Source organism: Martes martes (assembly GCF_963455335.1).
Source record: "Martes martes genome assembly, chromosome: 1".
Taxonomy (NCBI): domain Eukaryota; kingdom Metazoa; phylum Chordata; class Mammalia; order Carnivora; family Mustelidae; genus Martes; species Martes martes.
Genome location: NC_137888.1, coordinates 102,453,948 through 102,481,056, shown reverse-complemented (window position 1 = coordinate 102,481,056; position 27,109 = coordinate 102,453,948). Strand labels below are relative to the sequence as shown.

General features: G+C 33.7%; 1 protein-coding gene across 8 annotated transcripts in view; it reads right to left on the bottom strand.

Moving 5' to 3' along the window:
• Positions 1–383: 383 nt before the first annotated feature.
• Positions 384–27,109, bottom strand: part of FXR1 (FMR1 autosomal homolog 1) — a 60,310-nt gene continuing 33,584 nt past the window's right edge. Inside the window, exons 7-18 of one of the 8 annotated variants that reach the window (XM_080804172.1) lie at positions 26,941–27,057; positions 25,622–25,792; positions 23,731–23,809; positions 19,965–20,074; positions 15,335–15,421; positions 13,906–13,963; positions 13,756–13,818; positions 8,595–8,798; positions 6,619–6,819; positions 5,830–5,910; positions 2,230–2,321; positions 384–1,444 (exon numbers count right to left, since the gene is read on the bottom strand). In XM_080804172.1, coding sequence (XP_080660298.1) covers positions 1,274–1,444; positions 2,230–2,321; positions 5,830–5,910; positions 6,619–6,819; positions 8,595–8,798; positions 13,756–13,818; positions 13,906–13,963; positions 15,335–15,421; positions 19,965–20,074; positions 23,731–23,809; positions 25,622–25,792; positions 26,941–27,057 — 1,434 coding nt within the window. In that variant the 3' untranslated portion in view covers positions 384–1,273. Of the gene's footprint in view, positions 1,445–2,229; positions 2,322–5,829; positions 5,911–6,618; positions 6,820–8,594; positions 8,799–13,755; positions 13,964–15,334; positions 15,422–19,964; positions 20,075–23,730; positions 23,810–25,621; positions 25,793–26,940; positions 27,058–27,109 lie in introns of all 8 variants that reach the window. The other 7 variants (XM_080804170.1, XM_080804176.1, XM_080804173.1 and 4 more) reach the window with 7 other exon arrangements.

The window sequence follows — 27,109 nt, the reverse complement described above, 5'->3', positions numbered from 1 at the left end:
AGTTAATGGTCTACTATTTAAAAATTGCTCACCATAATTATTTTATAAAAATAATTTTTAATAAATTATCAAAGGCCAAAACAAAATTCTGGATTTACCCCACTGCCTTCCAAAAGTTGCCTTTGGTAAGATTATAAAGACTTTACTAGTATCAAATGTATGATCAATTCCCTAAGCCAATCTATTCTGACAGACTAAATTTTAAGTGCTAAGATTTCAAAGGATGCATTACAAAATGATTAACCAACCAATTGATATTTTAATACTATTTATGAGCAAGTGTAAATGCTTTTTAAAAAGCAATCAACTATTCTAGACCTATTACTAGCTCCAACTACTTTGCTACATTTGGTATAAAAAGTAGAAAGTTAAAAATCAGCAAATGGAAGATCAAAGTTTATTTACTACCTGCATACAAAAACATATTGCACATCAAACAACCAAAATCAAAAAAAAGAAAAAAAAAGAGAGAGAGTAAAGAAAAAGAAAAAAGGAAAAGATACTCTACTGAAGACTAACATGTACTTTTATACAGAATAAACCTCCTGGAAATTGATCTTTTCAGTAGTTCAGGTTATGTCTGAAATGGACATGACTAATTCAGCTTAGTGTTTTAACTAAAGCTATGTTTGATTTTTAAATACTGTACACTTTAATAAATAAACCAAACAAAGCCTCAATGTAGAACAGTCACTGCCAATATCACCCAGTGTCCCTGCAGATGAGAATTTAACAAATGTATTCCAGTGGTCTGCAGAATTTCCTCCACATACAGCATTTAAAAAACACATTAAAACAGACCAGTTTCCAGACTAAACTAATGGAGAAATTACAATTCAGTGCAAAATATTTTAGACCGCATTTCATTCTAGTTTTCCTCAGGTGAAGAAGTGGTTGCATATTATTAAAAATGTAACAAAAGCAGCTAATGCTTTCATAAAGAATATTGAGTTAGGGATCCCATCCCTCCCACCTCCCCCCATCTCTGCCATATTTGGAAAACAAAATAACATTTCCTATAGCCAGCAACTTTTTTTAATGTTACATATACTATTCTCAAGGCACATCTGATGATATATTTTATAACACAGTAGGTGTCAAAGTATGTTTAACATATGATATCTTCAGGATCCCTCCCCTTTCTGAATTCCAAATGGAGGAACTGAAAGTGCGATGTAAAGACTGGCGATCCATATTCTATCTTTGGCAAGCTTGTACAAGCACTATTGTAAAATGTAATGTAAAAGAACTGTAAACTAGGAACTTCTTCAGTTTATGAAACACCATTCAGGACTGCTGCTTCTTGAGTGTTTTCTTCTTTTAAGGTATTAATCTTTTCTTCTCCTGGAGTACGCTGTAGCTTAGAAATTTCATCGCCAGAAGCACTAGTTGGGCCATTTATTGCCTTTTCTGAAGGACCATGCTCTTCAATCACATCTTTTGCCTGCCAAAGGGAGACAACTTTTTCAACTTCTTTATAAATGAAATCTACAGCTGAGGAGGAAAACTGCTATATAAACATTAATTAGCTAATAAATCATTTTAGTTTCATAACCACATTGGATCAAAGAATTAAAATGTTAAATTTTCAAAGCATATACCAACGTACTCCACCTCTATTGGTCTTTCAACTTCTATTTCTAGTACCTAGCAGTGCTAAATTACAGAATAATCTACTTGTTTACTGAAAATTTGAACCTAATTTTAACCACTGGAAAGCTCACCAAGTAAAAGACATAAAGTTAACACACCCTAAGCAAATAAACACCTATTTTTTACTCACCTTTTTTTTGAAACTCATTTACATTTCAAATCCCTTAAAGCATTTAAAGAATTGAAACTTAAAAGGTCTACATCCATCACTGAGAAGAGGTATATATAGCCTACTGCTCCCCAAATTAAGCCAACAGTCTCCATGCCCAATATCTTTGGGTAGACTGAATTTTACAAATGCTATTTGGAATTTTAAATGAAAAGTATTCCAGGCTCAAGCATGCATATCTTCAGTTACCTGGGGCCAAGAACAAAATCAAGAGTAGTCTTTAAAGTATTATTTGTCAAAAAAAAAATAATAATAATAAAATATTATTTGTCTAGTTGGGGAAACAAGTGATCGATCACACAGTAAGTTAAGAAGTAAAAATAAAGCTAAACCATACCAAAACAAAACAAAACAAAAAAACCCAAAAAGCAAAAACAACAAAAACCTACAGGTTAAATTCTCCTTACCATTTCTTTCTTGTTTTTAGCCAAAGTTTCCCTTGGGAGGTTTCTTTGTCTGCTCTGAGACTCAGCTCTAGAAATATAATCTGCAACTGTGACTGTTGAAGATGAGAAAAAAATTACAGGTGTTGAAAAATATTTCTAAAGTTTATTTATGGATAAAGAGTAATTTTACTTTTAAGATAAACTGATGGTGGGTAACCCAATTTCAAAATTTTAAGCTGGGTACCACCTCCAACCAAAAACAAAACTTGAAAAATGTGTCTGTGATTTAGTGCTGACAATAGAAAATTCCAAGCTGGAGATCCAAGGAAGCCTAGATTTAAGTCTACTTTCACAGAAATCCAGCCATTGCTTCTGACTGACTCTACAGTTGTGGGATAAAGTTTGATACAGAAATCCACAACCAGGAATAGGAAATGTAGCATTCTAACCCCAGTGTTTGCAATTCTCAGTGGGGAAAAAAATGGGACATATCTGGTGCAAATCATGGTGTGCTATATATATACTTCGACTTGAAAATTTCATCAGATCTGATTTACTCAAATATATTTTTTGTTGTTGTTTTTTGTTTTTGTTTTAAAGCCAAGTAAGATATCCAAGTGTGGTATTTCATGGTTCCTTTTTCACATTCCACAGTAGAAACCATTTTGAATGACTTAAATAAAAAACTACAAGCCAACTGAAGATGGCAGACCACCACCCTAAAAACATGGACAATGATCCTGGTGGGAAAGGGGCCACCATTAATTCAGTAACCACCTCTTCCCTGCTTTGACAATCTTTCAAGGGACTGATTGAAGTGTTATGTGTGTTTGCAAGGACATGGATGGCAATAGTGAGACTAAGCAAGCTAACACTCTTCTGTCAACCCAAGTGCAACATCTCTGTTCTACAGGTACTCTGGCCTCACTTTATACCTCAATCCTTTCTGTTTAGGACTTACAACTTAGAATTCATAATTTGGAGAAATATCAAAATAATCACTCTCGTTCAAAGAAATATCTTCTACCAGAAACTGGGGAGGAAAATCTCTCATATGAAATATATTTAATTTATGGGATGAGAGCAAGTTAATGTAAAGAATGAAAACTCAAGTAAATTTTAAAGTATTTATTAAAAGTCACTAGGGGAGAAATGGTCCATCAGGTTCAAATTATATGAAAATAAATCATTTTGATAAAGAAGCTGGATGGTATTTACAATTCATTTTTTGTGACCACAAATTAACATAATACTTTTTAAAGATCCAAAATTTTCTGAGACTACTAAAGGAATCTTAAATTTCAAAGAAACCACTTAATTCAAAATACAAATCATTTATAAGAAACAGCACCAAATAAAGATGTATCCTGTCTAAAACTGCCTCTTTTCTTCCAAATTGTAATTCAGAGCTTTAAAATAAAAATCTCCACTTAAATCCACTGTTAATTTATAAATACATTTAGTAATAGTTTCCAAAACTGGGAAGAGGAATACTATCAAATCCATTTCATTATTATGTCACATACATGGTAGCAAAACCATCCTAGAAATATTTCTAGTTTGGGGAGCACCTTTATGAATTAATTCTGTTTCTATACTTTAGCCCCCAATGACACCTGAAGAACTCAGCTACTTGGAAACTATGCTGCACAAATTTATTGCTAAATGTGAGTATGTGACAATTCTTAGAACCCTTCATCCACTATGTACACGCACAGCATAATATACTTTGATATGGTTATCAACTAAATTAAGAGGCACTTAGCTGGCAAGGTAAAAAATTACAGCACCCCTCCGCCATAAAGGGAGGTACAACCAAAAACAAACTAAGGTGACTCAAAGCCTGTTTACGGCCAGTCCTTATAACTAGCCACTTGAAAGGACATTAAAGATTAATGTAATACAATTCCTAGGAAAAAAATACAGCAATTTGTGCAGCAAAATTTGGACTGTTGAATTTCCTAAGGGGCCCAAGTTAATCAACTGGACAAAAGTGTATATAGTCACTTTCTAAGTATAATAAGGAATATTCACTGCTTAATTTAAAGACAACAAAAAACTGAGCAAATGAGAACAAATGAAATGATTGTGTATGTAAGGGAATGTTCATATTTTTAGATGAGGCTTCTTTTCTAGAAGTACTGACAGGAGCAAGGAGAAACTGATGCGCCTGTTCCATCAATGCTATCTTAGGGGGCTTTTAAAAGGTTTTAGGGGAAGGACAGGGAAGGCAGGCAAGGAAGACAAGGATTTCTAAACAGGAGAAGCAGCAATTCCAAGAACAGAGTAAAACAGGAATAAATGTAAGTATGGAACAAATCATCAAATTATTGGATACTCCAAATTACTCAAGTTTCACTTAATATCACACAGAAATCTCTCTGCCTCTTCTTTAACACCACTATGTTTTTTATGTCCATTGACTTGGTAATAAGCCACCATCCACCTAGTTAACAAAATTATGTTGTTCTTTACCCTATGTTAAGCCCAAAACGAGAGTCTGAATTTTCTCATTTATAAAGTACAGCAGTATTGACTGCCATGCCAACTTTAAACAATGTAAATATGACCTCTTGATCCAAAGATATTTCTAACACTATAGAGAGAGGGAAGAGAAGGGAAAACAGTAAGAAACATTTTCTGGAAACTTTCTATTTTTGACAGTATTTAATTCCTTTTAAATTTACAACTATCTTTAAAACATGAAGTTTTCTTCAAGAATGGGAACACCTTTAAACCAGTTTTCCCAAATGTCTCTACAACCACTAAACTTAAAATATTAAAGATACTTGAATTTACATTCTTTATTTGGGGAAAACACATTCAAGAATTTGCTTTGGAAAGAATGCAGAAATTGATTAGTTTAAAAGGGGTTTATTTTTGGTGCACACAATTTCTTCATTGTGAATATACACGTGATTCTCTGTATACAGGAAATGGAATAATGTTCAAAGTAATATAGACACAGCAAACAAAGTTTCTTTGAAGTTATGAAAAATTATGACTACTTAAACATTCTAAAACTAATGAATAAGTACTATTAATTTGAATAGTTAGTAGGTGTAAGGGAAAAGGCATCACACTACAATAAACAAACAAAACATAACATGCATTCCTCTTATTAGAAAAAAGACACTTCAAGTATTTTTCTCATTTATATATTTTTTTTTAAACTGTGGGTATTACAATGCCCATAAAAATGAGGTGCTGAATTCAGATATAGTAAGCGGCACCATGCAAAAGTTGCCCCATTTTGCCAATCAACCTCAATCACAATCTACAACAAAGTCCCTGGGATGGCAGGCCCAAACTCAAGTATGCAGAATCTGCCAAGTGGACAAAATAATGGTCTTCTCAACAGTATTTCCATGTAAAAAAAAAAATTAAGACACAACATTAGTTCAATTAGACAGGTTACTAAAACATTTACGGAGTGAAGGAAGAATGCATTTTCTTATGAGAAGTAGTCTTATTAGTTGAGTAAAACAATTTATGCAATGCACATCCTGAATGTATATGCACACATGTGTACATGTTAAGTATAATATATTTAGAAAGCAGACACATGACATTTTTTTCATGCTTGTGACCCGGTGTTGTCAACAGGTCCACTCAAGTTACCTGGCTGTCTATCTTCTGCCTGACCCCTGAAACGACGCCTGCGGCTACGATTGCGTCGCTGGGGTTTTTTTTCACTATCATCTGTAATTGCAAAGTTTACCATGAACTATTCTGACAAAAACAAAAGCAAAACAAAGCAAAAAAAACTTCTTTCCTTCAAAGATTTAAGAATGGGGAAAGAGAACTTTCTAATTAAACAGGGAAGATAAAACAACATGCATTACTGACAGGAAAATAATTTTGCAGTTTTAAGCATTTCAAATAGATTAAAAAATGGAACTATCATCTGGAAATTAAGAGGGTTTTAAACTCTTAATTGAACAAAGTCAACAATTACCATCATTCAGGAATAAAGTCTTCCTTTCCAATACAATTCAGGTTTTTTTGGTTTTTTTTTTTTTTAAGCAAAGTTAACATTTTAGCCCTTTGGAAGTTAATGTCTACTCAATATACATACCTTCACTAGTGTCATTTATAATAAATTTTAAAGAGGCAAGGTGAAAGCCCAATTTTGGTTTAGGAATAATAAGAGTATTAAGTGCCTTGCAGTTTGAATATCCATACTGATTTAATGGCATCAAAGGGCACTTTAATAAACCCTTCTGATTTCAAATTTAGCTATACAAATCTGAGAACTAGACACTTCAGACAGACACAAAGCTATCTATCTTTCTTGAAGTAAATACTAAGAAAAATTCAATATGCGAATTACATTACATTTTTTTTTGAAAAAAGCATCATACATTGATATTATACAATAATATATCTTTTCCCTAAGTGCTTACATACCTAGCCCATTTTCATTAACTGAAGCTGTATCAGATTCAGTCATCCCATCCATCAGAACAGCATCTTCATCAGTCCTTCGTCTACGAGACCGCCTACGACGGTTAGTACTGTGATGAGATTCGCTGGCATCAGTGTCTGCAGTCTGATCAGATTCTGTATTATCAAGTAAGCTGTATGGATTGCTGTCTGGATCTTTGAGCACTATATGCATGTCAGAGGCAAGAAATATTTGTTTAAGAGAGCTGCAGTCATTAGTAATGTTTTGATCTATATTGAACAATATCTATTAATGATAAAGAAACTTCAATTCTCCCCCTATATTCTGTATTCAAATAAATGTTTTCTGTATCACTATTTTCCCTGGAAAATAACAAATATGAAGAACTTTAAATGGCAATGAAAATTAAAGCAGAAGATGAACAAATGCCCTCAGCTTCCTATCATTTCTTGGACTTGTTTTGAAAATGTATTAGGAAATAGTGTATTATTATATGCTACTTTTGACATTCGCATTCTTAGCTAATCCTGCCCAGAGGCTAGAGAAATGAAAATGAAGAGAAATATTCAACTTTGTCTCCTTTAGGAGTTCAACGTGTTGCTGCTTCTTTGTGCTAATGTTAATGCTGTTTCTATGTGCTAATGTTAATGAACCGAAACAATCAAAACAAGTCTACACAAAAAAGCAAACTTAAAAAAAAAAAAAGGTTCAAATTCTAACTGTTAATAAGAAAATAGAGAAATGAATGTTGACTAGTACTCCCATCTCCAGAAACAAAAGAGTGAAGGTGGGGTAAGGTGAGGTGAGGGTGGAAAAGGGAAAGTTTTAAGATATAATTCATAAGAAAAAAAATACCCATCTTACCTATGTGCATTTATTGCCTCCACCAATCAAATTACAGAAGAAATTCACCTAATCACGATTTTTCCTTTCTAAGTTTCCTTTGGTAACAGCTAGCAAGCTAGCATCTTTGCAAAAGACACTAAGTTTATCCATTAATCGTAAGCACTAGGTAAAGTACATTTATTGTGAAATTCAGCATACTACAATTTTATAAACCCCGGAAATAGCAATGTAATGTAGTAAAATATAGAAAGTATTTCCCTAAATGCCTATCAACTAAACTTAGGGCTTAAAGAATATCACTGGAACTAGAGTACCTTTTTAAAAGCCCCTAAAATTTTGTGATTTGTTCCAAGTTTTTTGTAGTTTGTAAGCAAGTCTGATGTACATTTAATTATATATATGTATGTTCTACAACATTTAAAATACTATGTAAACTTTCATAGGGCATATGTGATATCAAGAGTGGTTTCCTTAAAGTGGTATACAAAAAAAAATATGTAAAGGTTGTATCTGATATAATCTAGTCCACATATTGCTGACAATTCTCCCCGCTAAATCATTACTAAAAAAAACATTCTCTCAACTCCTATAAAGACATGAGTAAAAAGTTGCTTATGCACCTCAGTTTTCAGTCTTCTAAACAGCCTTCTTTACAGCTCAATTCCTCAAACAGTTAAAAAAAATGTTTAATTTCACAATTTTTCCTCTGTTCCCAAAATAGTACATAGTAAAGCAAAAATTCCTCTAAGTTCATTTTCAATATTAAGTATGTAAAGTTACTTAGATCTTTCTGTGCATTAGAATTTTCTGGGTCGGTTTGGCAAACAAATATATAACCCAAATACTCTATGGAAGAAAAACACTCTAATTACACAAGCCCCCCAAAATTAGAGAAAGAAATCTTGGACTATCAAAAGAGAGAATCAGTCAACCAAAATTTCTCTGACCTGAATATTCTAGCTAAACCCTCACTAAGAAACACCCTAGCTTCTCCTTATCTTGCCATATGCTCCACGACTTTCCTCAAAGAGAAGACACTTCCCAAAATGGGTGGCCTTGGGAAATGAATTAGCTTGTATAAAGTTACACTGTTTACAAAGTAAGGATGCTGACATAGTATATAAAAAACTACCAGAACTGATGGAGGATTTGCCACCACGTGGTCCACCACGACCTCGACCCCCTGAAACACTTCTCCCTCTTCCTCCTGGGCGTCTCCTGCTGTCACGCTGATGTCGGCTCTCCCGATCATCTTCTCCTGCCAATGACCAATCACTCAGCTCATCTTTACGCTCAGATTCTGTTTCAGAGGGGTTAGACAGCTCAGAGTTTGTACCTTGGGAAAGAGAACATAGGCCAATTAGATTCCAATTTTTTTTTTAAAGGGAAAAAGAGGAGTATAATTTTCAAAAATTATTTCCTACAAACCATTATTTTAATAACCCTAATTGGCTGATTCAAAGAAAGCTAAATAAAAATTGAGTTCGAAATATACTAAGAAACAATTACATGTTAATACTGGATTAGTAATACAGAATCTACTAGTGGGAAATTAAAAATTGGTTTGGATCTGCAGAAACAGAGCCAATACAGTATTACAGAAAACACACAAAACTTTACATATGTAATATGCAAATGCAGTTAGTATGGGAAAACAGTAAAACAAATTTGGCCAATTTCTGTTTTAAAAACAAATTAATATAATAAACTGCTACCCAATATTTAAAAGCAAATTTAATCATATTTAGAAAAAGCAACAGTTTAATTGTACTGTGCTCCCCCATTATTTCAGTGATTCTAGGAAGCACATTTTTCACACTCTTAACATCTCTCAAATCACAATGTTTCTTATAACTGATGGTCTCTTATAAACTTAAGAGTGTATTTTTAGTGGCTGTACTTAAAATGATTATGTTTTACGAGCAACTGTGCCTTAAATTAGAATACACTATGTGAAATTACAAATTTTAAGAATGCTGAGAACACAACTTAAACCTGACAAAAGAAAAATTCATCATGACTCTAAAGGTTGACAGACTATTTCTAAGGTTTCAATGACCTATTTTAATACTGACCTTTTAAAAATTTAAACAACACAAATATTCTATAAAAGCCTGCAACATCATTACTATTATATCACAATTAAAGTGCCAGATTTAGATAACTCAATCACTGCAATGCTCACTCCCACATCTAATATTTAATTCTGGGATGCCACTTCCACCCCTTCTTATCATATATGTCCAAATCTATCTCCTTCAAAGTCCAGTTCAATTCCTAGTTTCAGATCAGACCAATTTAACTGAAAAGAGACCTCTTCGCTCCTTTTATTTCCTTAAAAGCAATGTGTGTCTATCATGCAATGTTGTCATGTGTTGTTTTCCATTTTTTTCCCCCTTTGGATTTACAACCCACTTGTTCTATATTTAAAACAGTGGACCTCTAAGTGCCCCCAGTCACCTAACAATGTGCCTAACAATTCTCTCTTGATAAATGAATTTGTTGCATGATTTTGAAGTTCTTCTGTTTATCTCCCGAATTAAAGTAATTCAATGATAAACTACAAGTTCCCTACATTTAAACTCCAGTCACTTGATGATGAAAGTAAAACTAAGAACTCTTCCAATGTACAAAAGTAGTATTAAGGTACCCAAAATAAAATTTAAGTTTAACAAAAGAAGGAGCCTAACAACTTCCTTTTCCTTTACAGGTAATTCTTTTTCAAAAAATATGGATGTAACCACTCAATTATACAAAAATGATTAATACACTGGAACTATATTTTAGTAAAAAAAGGGAGCAAGTTTCTAGTATTCCCAAGTGTCTGGGAGTGAGGATCTCACAAAAGAAAATGAATCTCCCAAACATTTATTTCTCCAAATGACAAAAAATTTACTAAATGATGTAATGATTTGTTAGAATAATGGCAATTTATCATTTTAAGAGTCATGAAAACACCTTTTGGAATGTGTAAGAATGTCTTAATTTACTGACAAGTAAATGAAAACAATACCAAAATGTGAAGATAAGTATTTCATTTAAGATTTTTACAAATGTCCCTATTTTATTTTCTCCGGAAATAGAGCATAATATTTAACTCATTATCACAAGCAAGGAAATTTTTCCTAAACTTTAACCTTAATCTATTATTCTAAATACTTGGGGGGTGGTCTAAAACATAAATAGATTTCAGCAGATAAGACAGATACTAGTCAAAAACAAAAAGGGCTAATGAACTGGCTAATGTTCTTGCTTTAGCCATATTTTAAAAAGCTTAAACGTTTCTGGGATGGCAAAACGACTTGGCAGATGTGATAAGGTTAAGGATACTGAAGTGGGGGAATTATCATGGATTATTCAGGTGAGGCCAAACTAACCATATGAATCTCAGCTGCAGAGAACCAAAGAGATAGCAGAACTCTGCAGTCACTGGCTTTTTACAAGACAAGAGGGAGGGCGTCACATGCAAAAGGAATGAAGGTTGTCTCTAGAAGCTGTTACAGGATCAGATTCTATTCTAGAACCTCAAAGAAAGACACACAGCCCTGCTGACAATTTTAGACAACTGAGGGTGCCTGGGTGGCTCTCAGCTGGTTAAGTGACTGCCTTTGCTCAGATGATGATCCCATAGTCCCAGGATCAAATCCCACATCCTGCTCCCTGCTCAGCAAGGAGTCTGGTTCCCCCTCTGACCCTCTCCCATCTTGTGCTCTCTTTCACTCTCTCTCTCTCAAATAAATAAAATCTTTAAAAAACAAAAATTTAGCCCACTGAGACTCATGTTTGACTTCTGACCTAGAAAACTGTAAGATAAAAAAAATTTATGTTAAGCTTTTAAGTTTGAGATTTGTTAAAGCATCAAAACACTGCTGAAATCACTACAACCATCTCTTAGTTTTGTAAAATATTAAGTTCATGAACCCAAAATTTTTTTTGAAACAGAGCTCTAAAATGAAAAAACAGCTCTAAAATGATTCTGTAACTAATCCAATTTTTAATGACTCCAACAAATAAAACCTGTTTTTAACAGAATTGTAAATCAGATTTTCCCCTCTCTAGAACTTCCAAAATCACTCCTGAAGACACTCCACATCCTTTTTCAATGTTCACATACATTAAACTTAATAGCTAAGTACTATATTTTATCAACTTCAACATGTCATCCATTCATTTTAAGACTTATTTTGTGTCTTAAAATGTTGCCATTAGCTTTAAAACACCACCCACTCTAAGGAAAATACCAACTTCAGAGACACTATGAACAAATGTTTCTTTTTTTTTTTTAAGATTTTATTTATTTATTTGACAGACACAAGTAGGCAGAGAGGAGGAAGCAGGCTCCCTGCTGAGCAGAGAGCCCCACCCAGGGCTCAATCCCAGGACCCTGGGATCATGACCTGAGCTGAAGGCAGAGGCTTTAACCCATTGAGCCACCCAAGCACCCCTGAACAAATGTTTCTTATACAACTTACATATTATCACCTAAATATCCTGATATTAAGTAGGCAAGAGATGATCTATAACCAAATTCAAATGGTTTTTCTCTCAAACTCACTTAAATTCAATAGCTATTTCAAGAAATGTAACACTATGACCAGTCTGCAAAGTTTCAGAGGTAAGACTGCCATCTACTGAACAACTTGCATAACTTTCTTCAATCCAGATGTTATTCCTCTACCACTCATTACAACTTACTATCTAACTCATAAAAATTTTATCTACTGTCAACAAAGGCATTTTGCAAAAAGACTGGCCTCATCAGTAAGCTGACTTCCCACAGAGGCTTATAAAAGTCTTCAATGAATTCATCATCCTATCATCGAAAAAACCAAATATGATATCTGTACTAGTAATTTGTACTTCCAGAATCATTCACTATAATTTCTTTTTAATTGCTGACTAATTGTCAGGGCACCTGGGTGGTTCAGTCATTAAGCATCTGTCTTGGGCTCAGGTCATGATGATCCCAGGGTTCTGGGATCGAGCCCTGCGTCAGACACCCTGCTCAGTGGGAAGCCTGGTTCTCCCTTTCCCACTCCCCCTGCTTGTGTTCCCTCTCTCACTTGTGTCTGACAAGTAAATAAATAAAATCCTTAAAAGAAATTACTGGTTAATTGTCTTTTGTAGTAAACGTATTTTCAGGAAATACAGTAGTACTTCACAATTTTCTGCCCTTCAAATGCTAATAAGCACTTACTTTACTAGAATGTTGCTTTCAAGTTTCAATAGTTAACTTTAAATAATAAAAACTATCAAGAAATGAGAACATGGAAATATATGAAAGGGAAGGTATAATTAACCCTTCAGCTACACAACAATGAAAGGCAAATTTAATATAGTTCTGGAATCACTAGATGATCCTTCAAACATGAAATCTGGGTGTGCAATCTGCACACTGTAAGCTTTGTTTATCCATTTTTCCCTAAATGCCTTCTATTTTGGAAAACACTTATGAATTATTTTTTCTAAAGCAGTTAGCATGAGCACAGAGGAATGGAGAAAAAGAGAAGGAAAGAGAAAGGGAGAGAACGAGGGAAGACAAAAATCAGGTCACTGCTAAGATCCAACTCCAAATGCAGAAAAATGGAACAACTCCAAAGCTGAAGAAGAATAAGTGAAAATTCAGGATTAGAGAATTGTTGACCACCACCATCCAATGGCCCCTTCCTACATGGGCTTAGGGCCCCATCCTCACACTGAAATACATTTTAGAAAAATATTCATTTATAAAATGTTAATTCGGTTCTGGCTTTTTAAAAAAGCCCTCATTTTAATGAAATGTTGTTTCATAAAATAATTCCAGATGTGAGATATTTATATTCAAAACTGCCAAGTGAGCCAATAAAGTGTATTTTATAAAGCTAGTACAGATGTACTATAAACAACGTTGGCACACTGATTAGCATTATTTTTCATTATTACTTTCCTAGAGAGTAGGCAAAAGATGATTCCTAGCAGTATCATCACAATTACTAGGTTCTGATATGTATACATTTTTGTATACAAATATGTATATAGAAATGACACCTAGATTTACTCTAAATACTTAGAATAAAAATGATCATGAACTGCCACCTTAACAAAATGTCAATGTTTGATCTCATTACCAAGTGGCTTGGAACATCATATACCTTTTACTATCATTAACATAAACTATGCCTTCACTACCACAGACATATCTCAAAACTATCTCCTGCCCCCAAAGCCAAGACAGAACAAACTAAGTAACACTGAGCAAAAAGTTTTGAAGTGTCTAAACTAAAACAACTAACAAAAAAAAAACTTTTTTTTACCATAACCGGAGGTGTAATTAGGGCCCCGACGACCTCTGCCTCTTCCACTATAAGACCTAGAACCTTGTACAGAAGAGACGGTACTTTCATCAGTGGCATATCCTTTTTCTTTTTCAGGCCCTCTGGTGGAAGAAGGTCTGAAACCCATACCAATCTGTCGTAGCTGTTCATCAATCTGTAGGCGTTCCATTCTTAGCTGTTCTACTTCCTGTAATAAGCAAAACAAAAAAGGGTAAATATTCTTTGTCATACCATTTTTACCTTCTTAAAACCTACAGTTAAAACTACACCCCCTACCAATGAAAGAAGCTGTGATCTTGGTTAATTATTTGGTAAAATACAACTGTGTACCTAATAAATACAATTCATAAGGTGATCTGCTGACTCAATTCACTGAACATTTACTGAATCCCTTAGTAAGCACCAAGTATGCTAAGTGCTACAAAGCATACAATATAGAGAAAAACGACTCTCCACCTTCAAGAGTTATGTTTAATAGACAAGCCTGAAAGAAACTATCTTTTGGTGCTTACAAAGAATGAATGTTTTTTATGCTAGAGCAATATTCACAGTTCAAGTTTTAGTTCTGGCACAATGAATGAACGGATGAATGTTTTGTTAATTAGCAAATAATTACATGATATTACCAGACTCAGCCCTCAAGAAATTAAAACTCTGATAAGTGAAATACAGGTGCCTTGTATGAGAGGGACTATTAACCTACTTTTCCATCAAAACGGTGACACCTGAGTTGTGGCCTAGATGAATTAGGAGACTTGGTCATTCAGAAACCGAGGTCACACAGAATATGAAGGTAAGGTGATGAGACCAAAGCTCCTGGCTAAGAAGTAGTAGAGTACTGGAAGATAAAGCATGGGCTTTAAAATGCCAAACTGAATGGAGATTATAAACATGAGTTTTAAAAGAATGACATCATCCTGTTTGCTTTTAAAATATTAATATAGCAGCAATGACAGATTGACTAAAAGGAAAACCTACTAGAGACAGAGGTGCTGAGGGTATCAGAAGAGAAGCCTAGTAATAAAAGTAGAAAATGACAATTCCAATTTTTAATATTTATGGGCCATTTCATTAAAATCTTTGCTCTTTAGAAACTCAAAGAGATTATCTTAAAAACAATGGTTACAAATTATCAAATGATGGCTATGGGGTATCATCTCTGATCAAATACCACAGTTATGAAGAAAGCCCATCTTACTCCCTGCCCTATTTGCATTTAAAACATCAAGGTAAAAACAAAATGGTTTCAGTATAACACACGCATATACGTAAGGTGATGACAGTCAAACTACAGGAACACAAGTGAGACCATTTCTTAAACAGTAAGGAAAGAATGTAAAAGTTCAAAGAACAAGAGAAACAATGTGCATAAGACCAGTAATTTTATTATGGCAACGGACCAGTTACTCCTAAATTCTCATGTAAGAGAACAGGGTAAAACTGAAGCTGAATTAACAAAAATATTTAATGATTTGAAATTTAATACAAATATAAAATTGATATATTTAAAGTTTAACATATAAAGCAACAGTGATATGAATGTGAACAGTATACAAACCTTCAAATAAGCAATATGATACTCTAAAAGAACTTGCACATTTCCGATGCTTTCTTTAGTGCCAACAAATACAAATGGAACCATACCCTGTAAAAAAACACAACATCCTCAGTATTTCATACTTTAACGAAGTTCTAGCCTAAATTTCACATACGAATATATAATTTGGAAAACTTTTCTAAAATAAGGGATTTATAATTAAATACTAAAATTCAAGATTTAAAAATAACCTACTAAGGGAAAAAAATCAATAGAATTTAAAATAGGTTTTCAATAACACATTGCACATTGCATTTGCCCTACAACTTAAGTATGCTGAAAATTTAAATTACTTTTAAAATACCAGTTTATATCAGATTTTCTAATTTCTAATTCAGTCCTTCTCCATATATAAACCACCTTTTAAAGAAATTTTCCTTCAAACTGGTATAAATTTACAGACCAGACAGATCACGTGGTAGTGATGGTTTGAAAAAGATAAAGCACATTAGGTAGGTTATCCTTACTATGTGCTCACATAACAAAACTGTCAATTATTATGTGCTGGAAGTAGTGCTTCCTGACCATTAACAGAAGTGCCACAACAAACATTTACACAATGTAAAATAAAGGAATTACTGATATGGGCCAATATTTAGTCACCAATATTAAAGCAAATCAAAGGATTAACTTCGCTCAATTTACAAAGAAATACACTTCTAGCTTCCTAATGGCTAAGGAAAAATGAGTAAAGCCTAAATAAACTCCCCTAGTTAGTTTCAGTGTCTCTTATTTTCTTAATTCTACAGATGAGCTCCTAACAGCTATTTTAACAGATTGGCTTAAGAGGACATGAAAAAAAAGGACTATAAGTTAAGCTTAGGAAGTAAGAAGTCTTGACCCTGTCCTCAGTAAGTCATGGGCAGATAAGAATGAATGCAAACTGAATAAAAAACGAAGGAGGGGTTTTAAAAAAATAAAAAAGATCTAAAATGTTTTAAGCAGATGCCATATTTCTAGGAGTATATTATTATTCTACACCTGTATCTAATTTAACAGTCATCAAAAAGTAACTTTAAGAAATACTCCAATTAAAAAAAAAATACTCCCAGTTTTACAGTTGAGAAAGCAATCTGCCCAAAGTCAGATGGTTAGCAAATGAGTCAGCCAATTTCATATCCAGTTACCTAATTCCAAGTAACAACTACTTGTTATTTGCCCGAATCTACACTAATGAAAAAGGATAAATAAAACAAAGCCCCCATTTTAAAGGCAATCACAATCTCAGAAAAGATACTAAACATTACTGAATTATGCATAGCATTAGTGGTATCAATGAAAAACACAGGAATATTAAACAGAATTTGGATTATGCCACCCCAGATCTGGAAACTTAAGGGGAACTCCTAAGAACATTATTAAAGTAAATGTTAAAAACAAATAGAATTTTACCAAGTAGGCACAAAAGGGAAAATCATTCCAGACAGATTATCTGCAAGGAATAAGAGAAATACAATGCACCTTGACCCTGAAATTGAGATGCTATCACCAACAGTTACCTCCAGACAAAAGCACAGGTAAGAACATAACCTTAAAGACACATAGTTTACAAAATATTTTAATGGTTACTATTGAGCCATAATAAAAAATTTTAAAGAGTAAATGATTAATACTGAATATACAAATTTGTTTCTAAAAGTTATTTCAGTGAAATTTCTAGATTTTTAAAAAGAATGCTAATAAATGATTACTTATACTTAATAGATTGCACTGACATTACCAACTAGCACTTCAGAAAAATAAAGCAGGATCCCTGGTTTCTAATATCTTACACCCCCTCAAAAAAATTCCCATTGGGAGTTAATAATTTACACACTTTTAAAAAACCTGGAGAATGAAATATAAATGGATCTCTAAATGATCTACATGTAGGAAATATCTTGCCAAGCAGGACAAAATGCAGAAAATCTTAAGTCATACAGCAAAAATCTAAAACAAACAAAAATTTTTTTAATTATATTGGGTAAATAATCAAAGAAGTAGTATTTGTTACAAATAAAAAAAGACTAGCTTCCTTAAAATGCAAAACTTCTAACAACTTAGTAATAAAGACAAAAAATATGCAAAAGACAAGCTGCTTAACAAAAAAATTCAAATGTCTTAAGCATATAGAGAGATAACATATATACCTTCTGGAATGGCACTAATTAAAACTCTCTATTGGCAAGTATGTGGAAAATAGACCCATTTCTGACACTGGTAGAAAGAATGTGTGGGAAAACTAAGGTCTAAAAATTTAAATGCCTTTTACCCTTTGATCTTTTAAAAAACCCACTTCCAGGAATTTACTCTCCAGTGAAGGGATATTTGCTGCAGCACTGTTTTTAGTAGCAAAATAAAGACATGAAAAGGGAACCAACAACAGTCTAAATTCTATCAGACACAATGGAGACAGGAGAGATACACATACAGGACACAGATACACATTTACTTTTCACACTATACCCTAACTTTTACATAAGTATATTCCTTTTAATGAAAAACTCAAATCCAATCTTAAAAATGGATTGAAAATATTGAGAAAGTATCTAACTCTGTACATACACGTCATTGGGCCAGAGAAAAAAGAGAATATTGGGAATTCAGACTTTATTTCTTGATCTCAGAGTTCATAATGTGGCTTGGTAAGATAACAAAAAATTTAAGGTTGAGAGAAAATCAATACGTAATAATATAGACAGTAACTGCTATGATACCTAAGTGGGAAAGGTCATCTCTGGCTAAAGGTGGTCACCAAAAACTTCAGCGTAAACAAGCTATCAACAGTCTTGTCAGGGGATTTTGACAGCTTAAATTATGAAACGGTGGCCCCAAATAAGTGAATACCAACCTTCAAATTTGTTTTAACATGCAATGTTCTGAAAATTTTTAAATTTTGTATATTATTGTAAGTTTCCAGCTTCTCTTAATATCGAAAGATATAGCAACCAGATTAAAGCTAAGCAGCATCTGCTTCTTTTATAGAAAGAGACCATGTATTTTCTTATCCCTGTATCTTGTATAGTCCAACCTGCTTCATCATTTAATAATCTGCTTGATTTCTGTAAGCATTTAAGTTTCTTAACCCTGGCACAGAAACGGGGGTAACAATAACCAAAACTACAAACAGTAAAGTACACAAAAGTTCCTATTTATGAAAAAAGACTTCAAAGAATTAGCTTTGCAACAAGTGTTAAATACTGGAAAGCAACTAGGGATAAATTAATCTAAGAGAAGAGCAGTTACTCTATCAAACTAAGAAATTTATAGTTGACTCATATAAGGCCCTGACCAATAAACATCTGGTATCCAAGCCAATTTTATGGAGTGGTTGTATGCCAAATGGATCACCATTCTTTTATACACTAAAATTAGGGGGTTTATTAAAGGGGAAAGGTCTGAATTTTAATGACACCTCAATTTTAATACTCCTCTCAAAGGCAAGGGGGGGGAGGGTTGCTTTAAGAGTAAAGGTTACTTGAGATTTATGGCAATTTTGGAAGCAGTGTAGGATAAAACCAATCTCAGCTCAAGTACTCACTTCTGTAATACTAAGTCATGTGTTTCTCCTCATTTTTTTTTTAAAGATTTTATTTATTTATTTGACAGACAGAGATCACAAGTAGGCAGAGAGGCAGGCAGAGAGAGAGGAGGAAGCAGGCTCCCCGCTGAGCAGAGAGCCCGATGCGGGGCTCGATCCCAGGACCCTGAAATCGTGACCTGAGCCGAAGGCAGAGGCTTTAACCCACTGAGCCACCCAGGCGCCCCTCATTTGTTTTTTTTTGTCTCTACATTCTAATTAAAAGGAATAAAGGAAGTGGCTCCTTAATAGGCATCTTTATAACATCCAATACTTGATATGAGGTTATCTGGGCTAATCTGACCAGTTTTCATTCTTCTAGGGAAGACGCGTTCTTTCCAACAGGCTAACGAGCTCTCCAAGCAATAATCCATTGTGCAAAACTGAAACTGCATCCTGAGAGATCATTTGGGAGAAAATCCTTGCCTTATATTCACTCACAGGCATACAAAGTTTAAGCCACTGGAGCCACTAAAGTTAAGATATCCTTAAAAGTTATGCTTGAGGAGTAAAGAACAGCACTGTAGACAAAACATGAACATGTGAGAAGAGACGGGAAAAGAAATTTCAGAAAGTTGCTGTCACAATTAATAGCAACATAAAAGGTTACAGATTTCAATTAAGAAATGATCGGTGTTTTCAGATTCTAAAAAAGGTTTAAGTACATGGTTATTTACTAAGAATTCCTTTATAACAAACTGTTTTGTTAAGTACAAAACTGTTAAAATTCTCAAACTGAAACCATTCTATCAAAAATTGGCTTTTTACTGAAGTACTGAGAAACCAACCAAGCTCTCACGGCTCACAACTGAAAGACTTGTTTTCTTGAGCATGGAAAGAATATATAAGGAACAAAATTTTTTAAAAAAGAAAAAAAAACCCACTGCATCAGAGACTAGATATAACTCACCAAAATGATCTCCAAAATATAAAATAACATTATTAATCAGCCAAGAATAGAACACAGTTTACCAAAAAAAAAAAAAAAAGAACAGCAAGCAAAAGACAAGTTAAATTACACATAATACTTACATCTTCTCTAGGTAGTTTATTTTCATTGTCTCCTTCAATTCTCACCCGAACCACACCAGATTTGTCCACTATTTCCTGAATAACTTTGCCATTTTTTCCAATTACTTTTCCTTTAATAAGAGAAAAAAACATAACAGTAAGTTAAAACCAGTACTGCTAATCCTTCCGGTATCAGCCCCAATAATTTTGCTATCAAATTAAAAAAAAAAAAACAAATCTCCATCTTTTTACTCTCAATATATTCACCCTGAAAACTAAAGAGGAATTTTATCCTTGATCTGAAACTTCCTTCTCTTCAGAATGCCTAAGGCTATTATTAACTAGGACTGACAATGCTGCTCACACTTAGGTCATTTTCCAAGTCTAAAACATTTTTTTAATGTGCTCTATGTCATTTCTGTATTTTTAAAATATCAATGCAACCCATTCCAAAACTTGGACATATAAATAAAGGCAAACGAAACACTTATTTTGGCATTAATCACACCAATTTGTGTTTTTAAGTTAAATTGTCTTGCTTTCATATTCAAGTTGCTATTCATCCACAACACATCTGTAACTTAAAGACACTTTTAAAATGAATACTCCTCAACAAAATAAAATGTTTGCATTTAACATTCTTCACAGTTTTTAAGTACTTCACAGCTATACAAATACATATAGTATGTTTATGGTATGCAGTCTTCCTAAATATGAAATATGATACACTGACATAAAATCCAAATTATTTACCTTCTCCACACTTAACATTTAAGTGTGTCAAACAGCAGTTATTAAGTATCCGATAACTAAAAGAGAAACTTTTAGAAAATTCTCTTCCCCTTAGGAAGTTAACTCTTACAAAGGCAGCAAACTTGTAAAATAGCAAAGCAGTATTAGACAGTGTTACCTGGTAACAGAAGTAAATATTCAGGTAACCTTCCCCGTATGAAATAGATGTATCCCTTATAAAAGTTATTAAGTCCAAGTCCCTCATTCTTCTTTAACTAAATCAGCAGTCTATTTCCAGAATAAATTAATTTTGGTTGAAAGAGGTTAAAATGGAAGTTATTCCTATCACATGCTTGAGAAAATAGTTTCCATTAAAGAATAAGGGAACAACAATAGCAAGAGCAAATGGGTCAATACAGGAAAGACACCATTATAGGATTTTCTATTCCTATTCTTAAAACTCCTTCCCCATTAATAACCCTAAGTTTAAAAGCAGCAGCAATTGAAGAGGTACAAAGAAAAAATAGAGTAGGACAGGGACTTCACATGATGTAGGTCTTCTCTGAGCAGCCCTAGCAGCAGTATATAAAAGCAACCTTCATTGTTAACACAGTGAAGCTCAAGCAGCAACTCCATCCTTGACCCTGCTAAAAATAAGCAAATGTCTTTTCGAAAAAACAAAAATCAGACTGATGTATCATAATCCCTCCCCCAGAATCTTTGCCCCTTCCTTCTATGAACTATACCAGTGGTGAGTGCACATCCATCACCCTTCTGGGGTCTGTGGCAGGGACCTACCTGCAAGTTTTATTTAGTCCCACCAGAGACCGTCAATATTTTAACTGATCATTTCCATTAAATTCCAAAGCATATTGACAAACTGAAGCACACCTGTAGTATAAATTGAGCACTGAGCATAAATGCTGAAGGGACAGAGTAAAGAAGTGATTAAGGAAGGCTTCCAGGAGGTGAAAAGTTTCAATTCATTTTTAAATTAATGTTCACATAATATTTTTCACCTGACTTAGGAGGGGTGGAAATGGTCAGGGTCTAGAACCCGTAGAACCTGAACGTGTAAGAGAATTCTCTCGAACTTACCCACCAAGTAGTCCTCATTCCCTTTTACTCCTCAGTCCACTTTTTCTTTTTCACTTGGACTAAAAATGTACTATTTTTCAAAAGACTGCTTCACCCATAAAACATTTTGGAGGGAAATGTAGTATTATTATATACAACAACCAAGAAATCGTTATGCTACCTTTGAGTTTTTCACCAACATATACTAGTTGCTGCTAATATCTATTTTCTGAAGAGTCCCAAATAACCCAACTCACCAAAGCAAACCAAGACAGAGTAGAGGAAAAAAGAGATATGACAAGTACTCACATCACTGCACAGGTAAATGAATAAAGAGAAAAACCAGAGAACTACAAAAATAACCAATTTCCTTATATCTGAAATATCAGGAATTTTTACTCAAAATTAGCACTACCAAAAACTCTTTTAAGACCAAGGCTATCTTCTACAGAACTGCTGCACTGGAAAGAACCCTGATTTCCTTTCACACCCTCATCTCCAAAACAGTTTTACAGGTGAAGAAACCTAAGTTAAATTATGCTCTGTAAAGCAGAAACCACAATGTTAGTACCAATGGGTGTCAATAATTGTGACTTAGAGAAAATAGGGGATTTGTTTTCAAAAGCAGCTTGTCCAAGGTGATTTCATTTGACAATGATAAACATTTGATAATATTTTGTATCTATAATCATTTGTTAGAATTATACAAAAATACTTCAAGCTTACACTCAATTTTAACATCTCATCTCCCCAGCAGTTCAATCTACAGTGAACAAGAACCAATAATATGGAGCGTACTTATCTGGCAGTATGTCACACCTATACAAGTGCTTGGGAAAAGTAAGAGGTGAACAGTTGAATACCAAGAAACTGTCCAAGTTCTTGTCCCAGAGTATTATTGCCCCAGAGTATACTAAGTTAACTAGGCAAAACAAACATCTTTTTAAAGTGGAAGTTCTGGAGGGTTTTCTGTAACTTTTTTTTTTAAACAGGGTTTGACCAAGAGAACACATATAGCAAAAAATCATTTCCAAAAGGCAAAACAGGCCTAATTATATATAAATGGAGTCCAAAAGGCCCTGTTTTACTGGGGTCAAGAAACTCATGAGACACAGCAGTGGACAAAAACTCAAGCCCCTCCTAGTAAATGTCTCTGCTTTATGTTAATGCTTACTTTTTTATTAAAGGTTTAGGATAATCACTGAGTATTTACTTAATATATGACCAAAATTTTTCCGTTTGTCTCAAACAGCATTTAAAAGGACAGATAACACCGATGTAGAGAATATTAATAACAAAGCTATTAAACAACTCATACCAAGCTGTAACTCTCCCTTAACTACAGCTTCACACTCAAAATACTGTCATTTAACTTATAGCCCATGGGTAAATAATATCCATTAATGGTGTCAGAAACTTAAAAATGAAACCTCCCCTCCTATCATCATCACCATTCTTCTCTCCTACCCATGACTTCTTACCTTATTCTATGCCTTTGCAACAACCAATTATTATTTATTCAGGGCCTACTGTGTAGAAGTTTATTACCCTATTGTTACTCCACTCTTACTTTTTTCTTCTGCACTAAACAAAAGAAAAAAAATATCACAAACACCTTCTCAAAAAATACTATGACAATTCTGATGGACATATGAGTGATAAAAACACATTAAGTGAATAAGAAGAGCAAGCCCAAGGGGTGAAATGGCTTTTAAAAAATGTAATGACGAACTGTTACAAAAATCATGGGTCTTATTAGCGAGTCACCCTGTACAGAAGGAAATATCTTTACTTTATCATATGATAATAATGAGATACAAGTCACATACTACTTTACTAAAAATAGAAACCAAGTAAGGCTATCAAATGTTCCATGTAACTATAAATAAAATACAGTATCAGACAAGATTAAATTTCAATTAAATTGCTGTATTAGTAATAACATTTAACCTATTTAACATTTAGTAGAAATACCTACCAACAAGATTCCTAGGAACCTGAATAAAATCCTCAACAAATTCCAAGAAACCTCTAGCCTTTTTTACAGCATCAGCACTCTGCAGAAGAAAATAAACATAAAATACAATCCTGAAGAAAACCCCAATCCAAATAACAACAACAAAAAAAAACACACACACAAGAAATGAGAAATTCTGAGTTATTATGTTCTAGTACAAGATTCTGTTCAGCCCACTAAAGTGACATTTCAGGTCAAATAATTCATGAAGTACTTTAAAAAGAAAAAAAAAATTATTAAGAGGCTAGGGAAAAAAAATACTATTAGAATATCTCTAAGAGAAGGGGGAAAAAACCCTAAGTTGAGAGAACAGAATTTACCTTACTTATGTTAGCCAAATTTTAACCCAATCCTAAATATATTTGGTCCATACTCCCATGTTAAGTTTCTCTAGGTGAATGTTAAATACAAATTAATCATATTGTCTACACCGTCAGACTTTTTTTCTCATTCTCAACATAAATTATTTTAAAAGCTGTTTTTGTGGAGATACTTTTAAAAAGTACCTACTGATAAGATTAAAATTCCTTACTTCTAACTGGTATAATTTTAAAAGACTGGAAGACCGGAGAAGGGAGCCTCTCTACAGGGAATCTAGAGTTCTCAGGAAGTTACCTTCCACTTTTACTGTGTGTTCTTTAAAAACCCATAGATGAAGTATATCATGTACCCATCATGTCATATAACACAAAAAATTTTTAAGCATCTTTAATCCTCAAACTGTAATGTAAGCACAACTATTTTCATTTTAAAATCAGGAAAATTGTGCAGAGAAGTTAAGTAACTTTCTCCAAGTTCACTCACTTGGTAGAGACGATTCCAATCGGGTAGTGTAGCTCCAAAGGTTTCAGAAATAAAATTTTAAAATCAGGCCTCTACTAATTCACTTTATGACCCGACTTTTCATGAGAAGAACTATGCATGAAAAGTCAAGATGTGAGGGGCGCCTCAGAGACTTAATTGGTTAAGTGTCTACCTTAGGCTCAGGTCATGATCCAAAGTTGCAAGGATGGACTGGGCTCTCTGCTCAGTAAGGAGTTGGCTTGTCTCTGTCTGCCCCTCCCCCTTCACTTGTGCTCTTTAACTCAGAAGCACACACTCTCATAAATATCCTTTTTTTTTCTTAAGATTTTTAAAAATTTATTTAATAGAGAAAGGAGGAGAGCAGAGGGGAAAGTGAGGTAGAAGACTCACCGCAGAGCAGAGAGCCCAATGTAGGCCTTGATCCCAGGACCCCGAGACCATGACCCAAGCCAAAGGCAGATGCCCAACAACTGAGCCACCCAAACACCCCCTCTAATAAATATTTTACAAAAAAAAAAAAAAAAAAAAAAGAAGTTAAGACTTGAAATCATCACCCTAAAAACCTCATCCACTTATTCTAATGTGAGGCATGGTCTTAAGGAAAATCTGAATTATTTCTCAGATTTGTTATTTTCCAATTCACACAAATGTCATAATTAACCAGTGACAAAATATTATCCAAACTCAAGTTCTTCAAAAGCTCCTCTATTATATGCTATTCACAGCTGCCAGTGTCTGACACAGTAAGCACTCAAAAAAGCAAATTAGTTGTAGTGCACATAAAACTGAGTTAAAATCAGAAGCAGTTCCTTAAACTACGAGAACAGTATATATTAAATACTTTATAAATCTTTTATTGACCCATATAATACAACAGTTCTTCAATCTACCTGCACACACATAATGGTTACTGGGGCTGATTTTTAAAACTATTTCACTGGGAAACTGAAATTCCAAATAATATATAATCAAGCAAGTTATAATAAAGTTAATAACAAAAAAATTCTTTAAATAAAGTTACTGAGATGGGGGACAGACATTAGCTTACCTCTCCATAGATTCTAAATGTTCCAGTATCTTCATCTAGCTCAATAGCTGTAACTCCAGGAACCTTCCTAGCTTGCTGTATGTTACTACCATGTGTTCCTATTGCCAGGCCCATCAAATCTTCTCTCACAACAAATTCCTCATGAAAAGCTGCTGCAAGTTGTTTTGTGCACTAGGAAAAGAGGTACATTAAAATTTATATTACAAAAGATCAAAAACAGACATGGTTTTTCATATACCCATGTTTGTAGTAGTCATAATCATCAAGTGGAAACAAACCAAATGTGCACTAAACAGATAAACAAAATATGTATACAAAATTATTTAGCCTTCAAAAGGAAATTTTGACACATGCAACAATGTGGATTGAGGACACTGTGCTTAGTGAAGTAAGCTGTTAACAAAAAAAAAATGAATACTCTATGATTCCACCTACATGACATTTTTAGAGTAGTCAAATTTATAGAAACAAAAAGTAGAATGGTGGTTGCCTGAGGGGTTGGGGGGGTGGATATGGGAAGTTGCTGTCTAGTGGATATAGCTTCAGTTTTGCAAAAGGAAAAGTTCTGGAAATTGGTTGATTAACAACATGAACAGACTTAACACAACTGAATTCTACACTTTAAAATGGTTAGGTGGTAAATCTTAAGTTGTAATTTACCATAATGTTTAAAAAAACTAAGAAAAAATTAAAGGATACTCCTTTGGGATCACATAATAGAAGGGGAAAAAACAGCTCGGTAAGTCTATTTAATCATGATCACAGAAAACAGTTAATTCTAAAACAATTTTCTGGAATTACTGATATAAGTTCTCCAATAGTGTGGCAATGAAGAATAGGAGAAAACAGAGGAATACCTTAGGATGGGATAAAAAAGCAACAACAGGCTCTTTTTTAAAACCTACATGCTATGTGTCCTCCTCTCCTCTTACCTAATAGTTACTATAGTGCACTAGTTAACTAATGGAAGTGTGTTATAAATAACAGCTGACAGGGTAGTAAAAAAAAAGGTTAAGGACAGAGTAAAGAAAAACTAGTAATATAGTTCTACTGGATATCCTTAATGAGTTTCTAAGTTCTTTGGCACCTGTTATCTATGCCCTAACAAAAAACTCAATAGGTATTTAGCAAACAAAAGCTATTTGGGGAAAGTAACAGAAAAAAAAAATTGCTCTAAGGGCACAATGACGCCTGGAATCAGCCACAAAACAGGTCCCAAGGTGCCTTTTAATAGTCAAGTAGTTTAAGCCAAGGAACTTGATTAATATACTTATGAAACTAAATGGGACACACAAAAAAACTCTGATAAACCCACTTACTTCTAAATGCTTAGTGGCCTCTTCATTTCTGGACATAAGCATCAACTTCGTACGAATACTTCGCAAATGCATGTCACTTAAAATATTTACTCTCTTCACAGTTGCTTCGCTGGCAGACTATAAACAAACAAGTTAATCACTCAAAATAATTTTATTTTTCAAGACAATA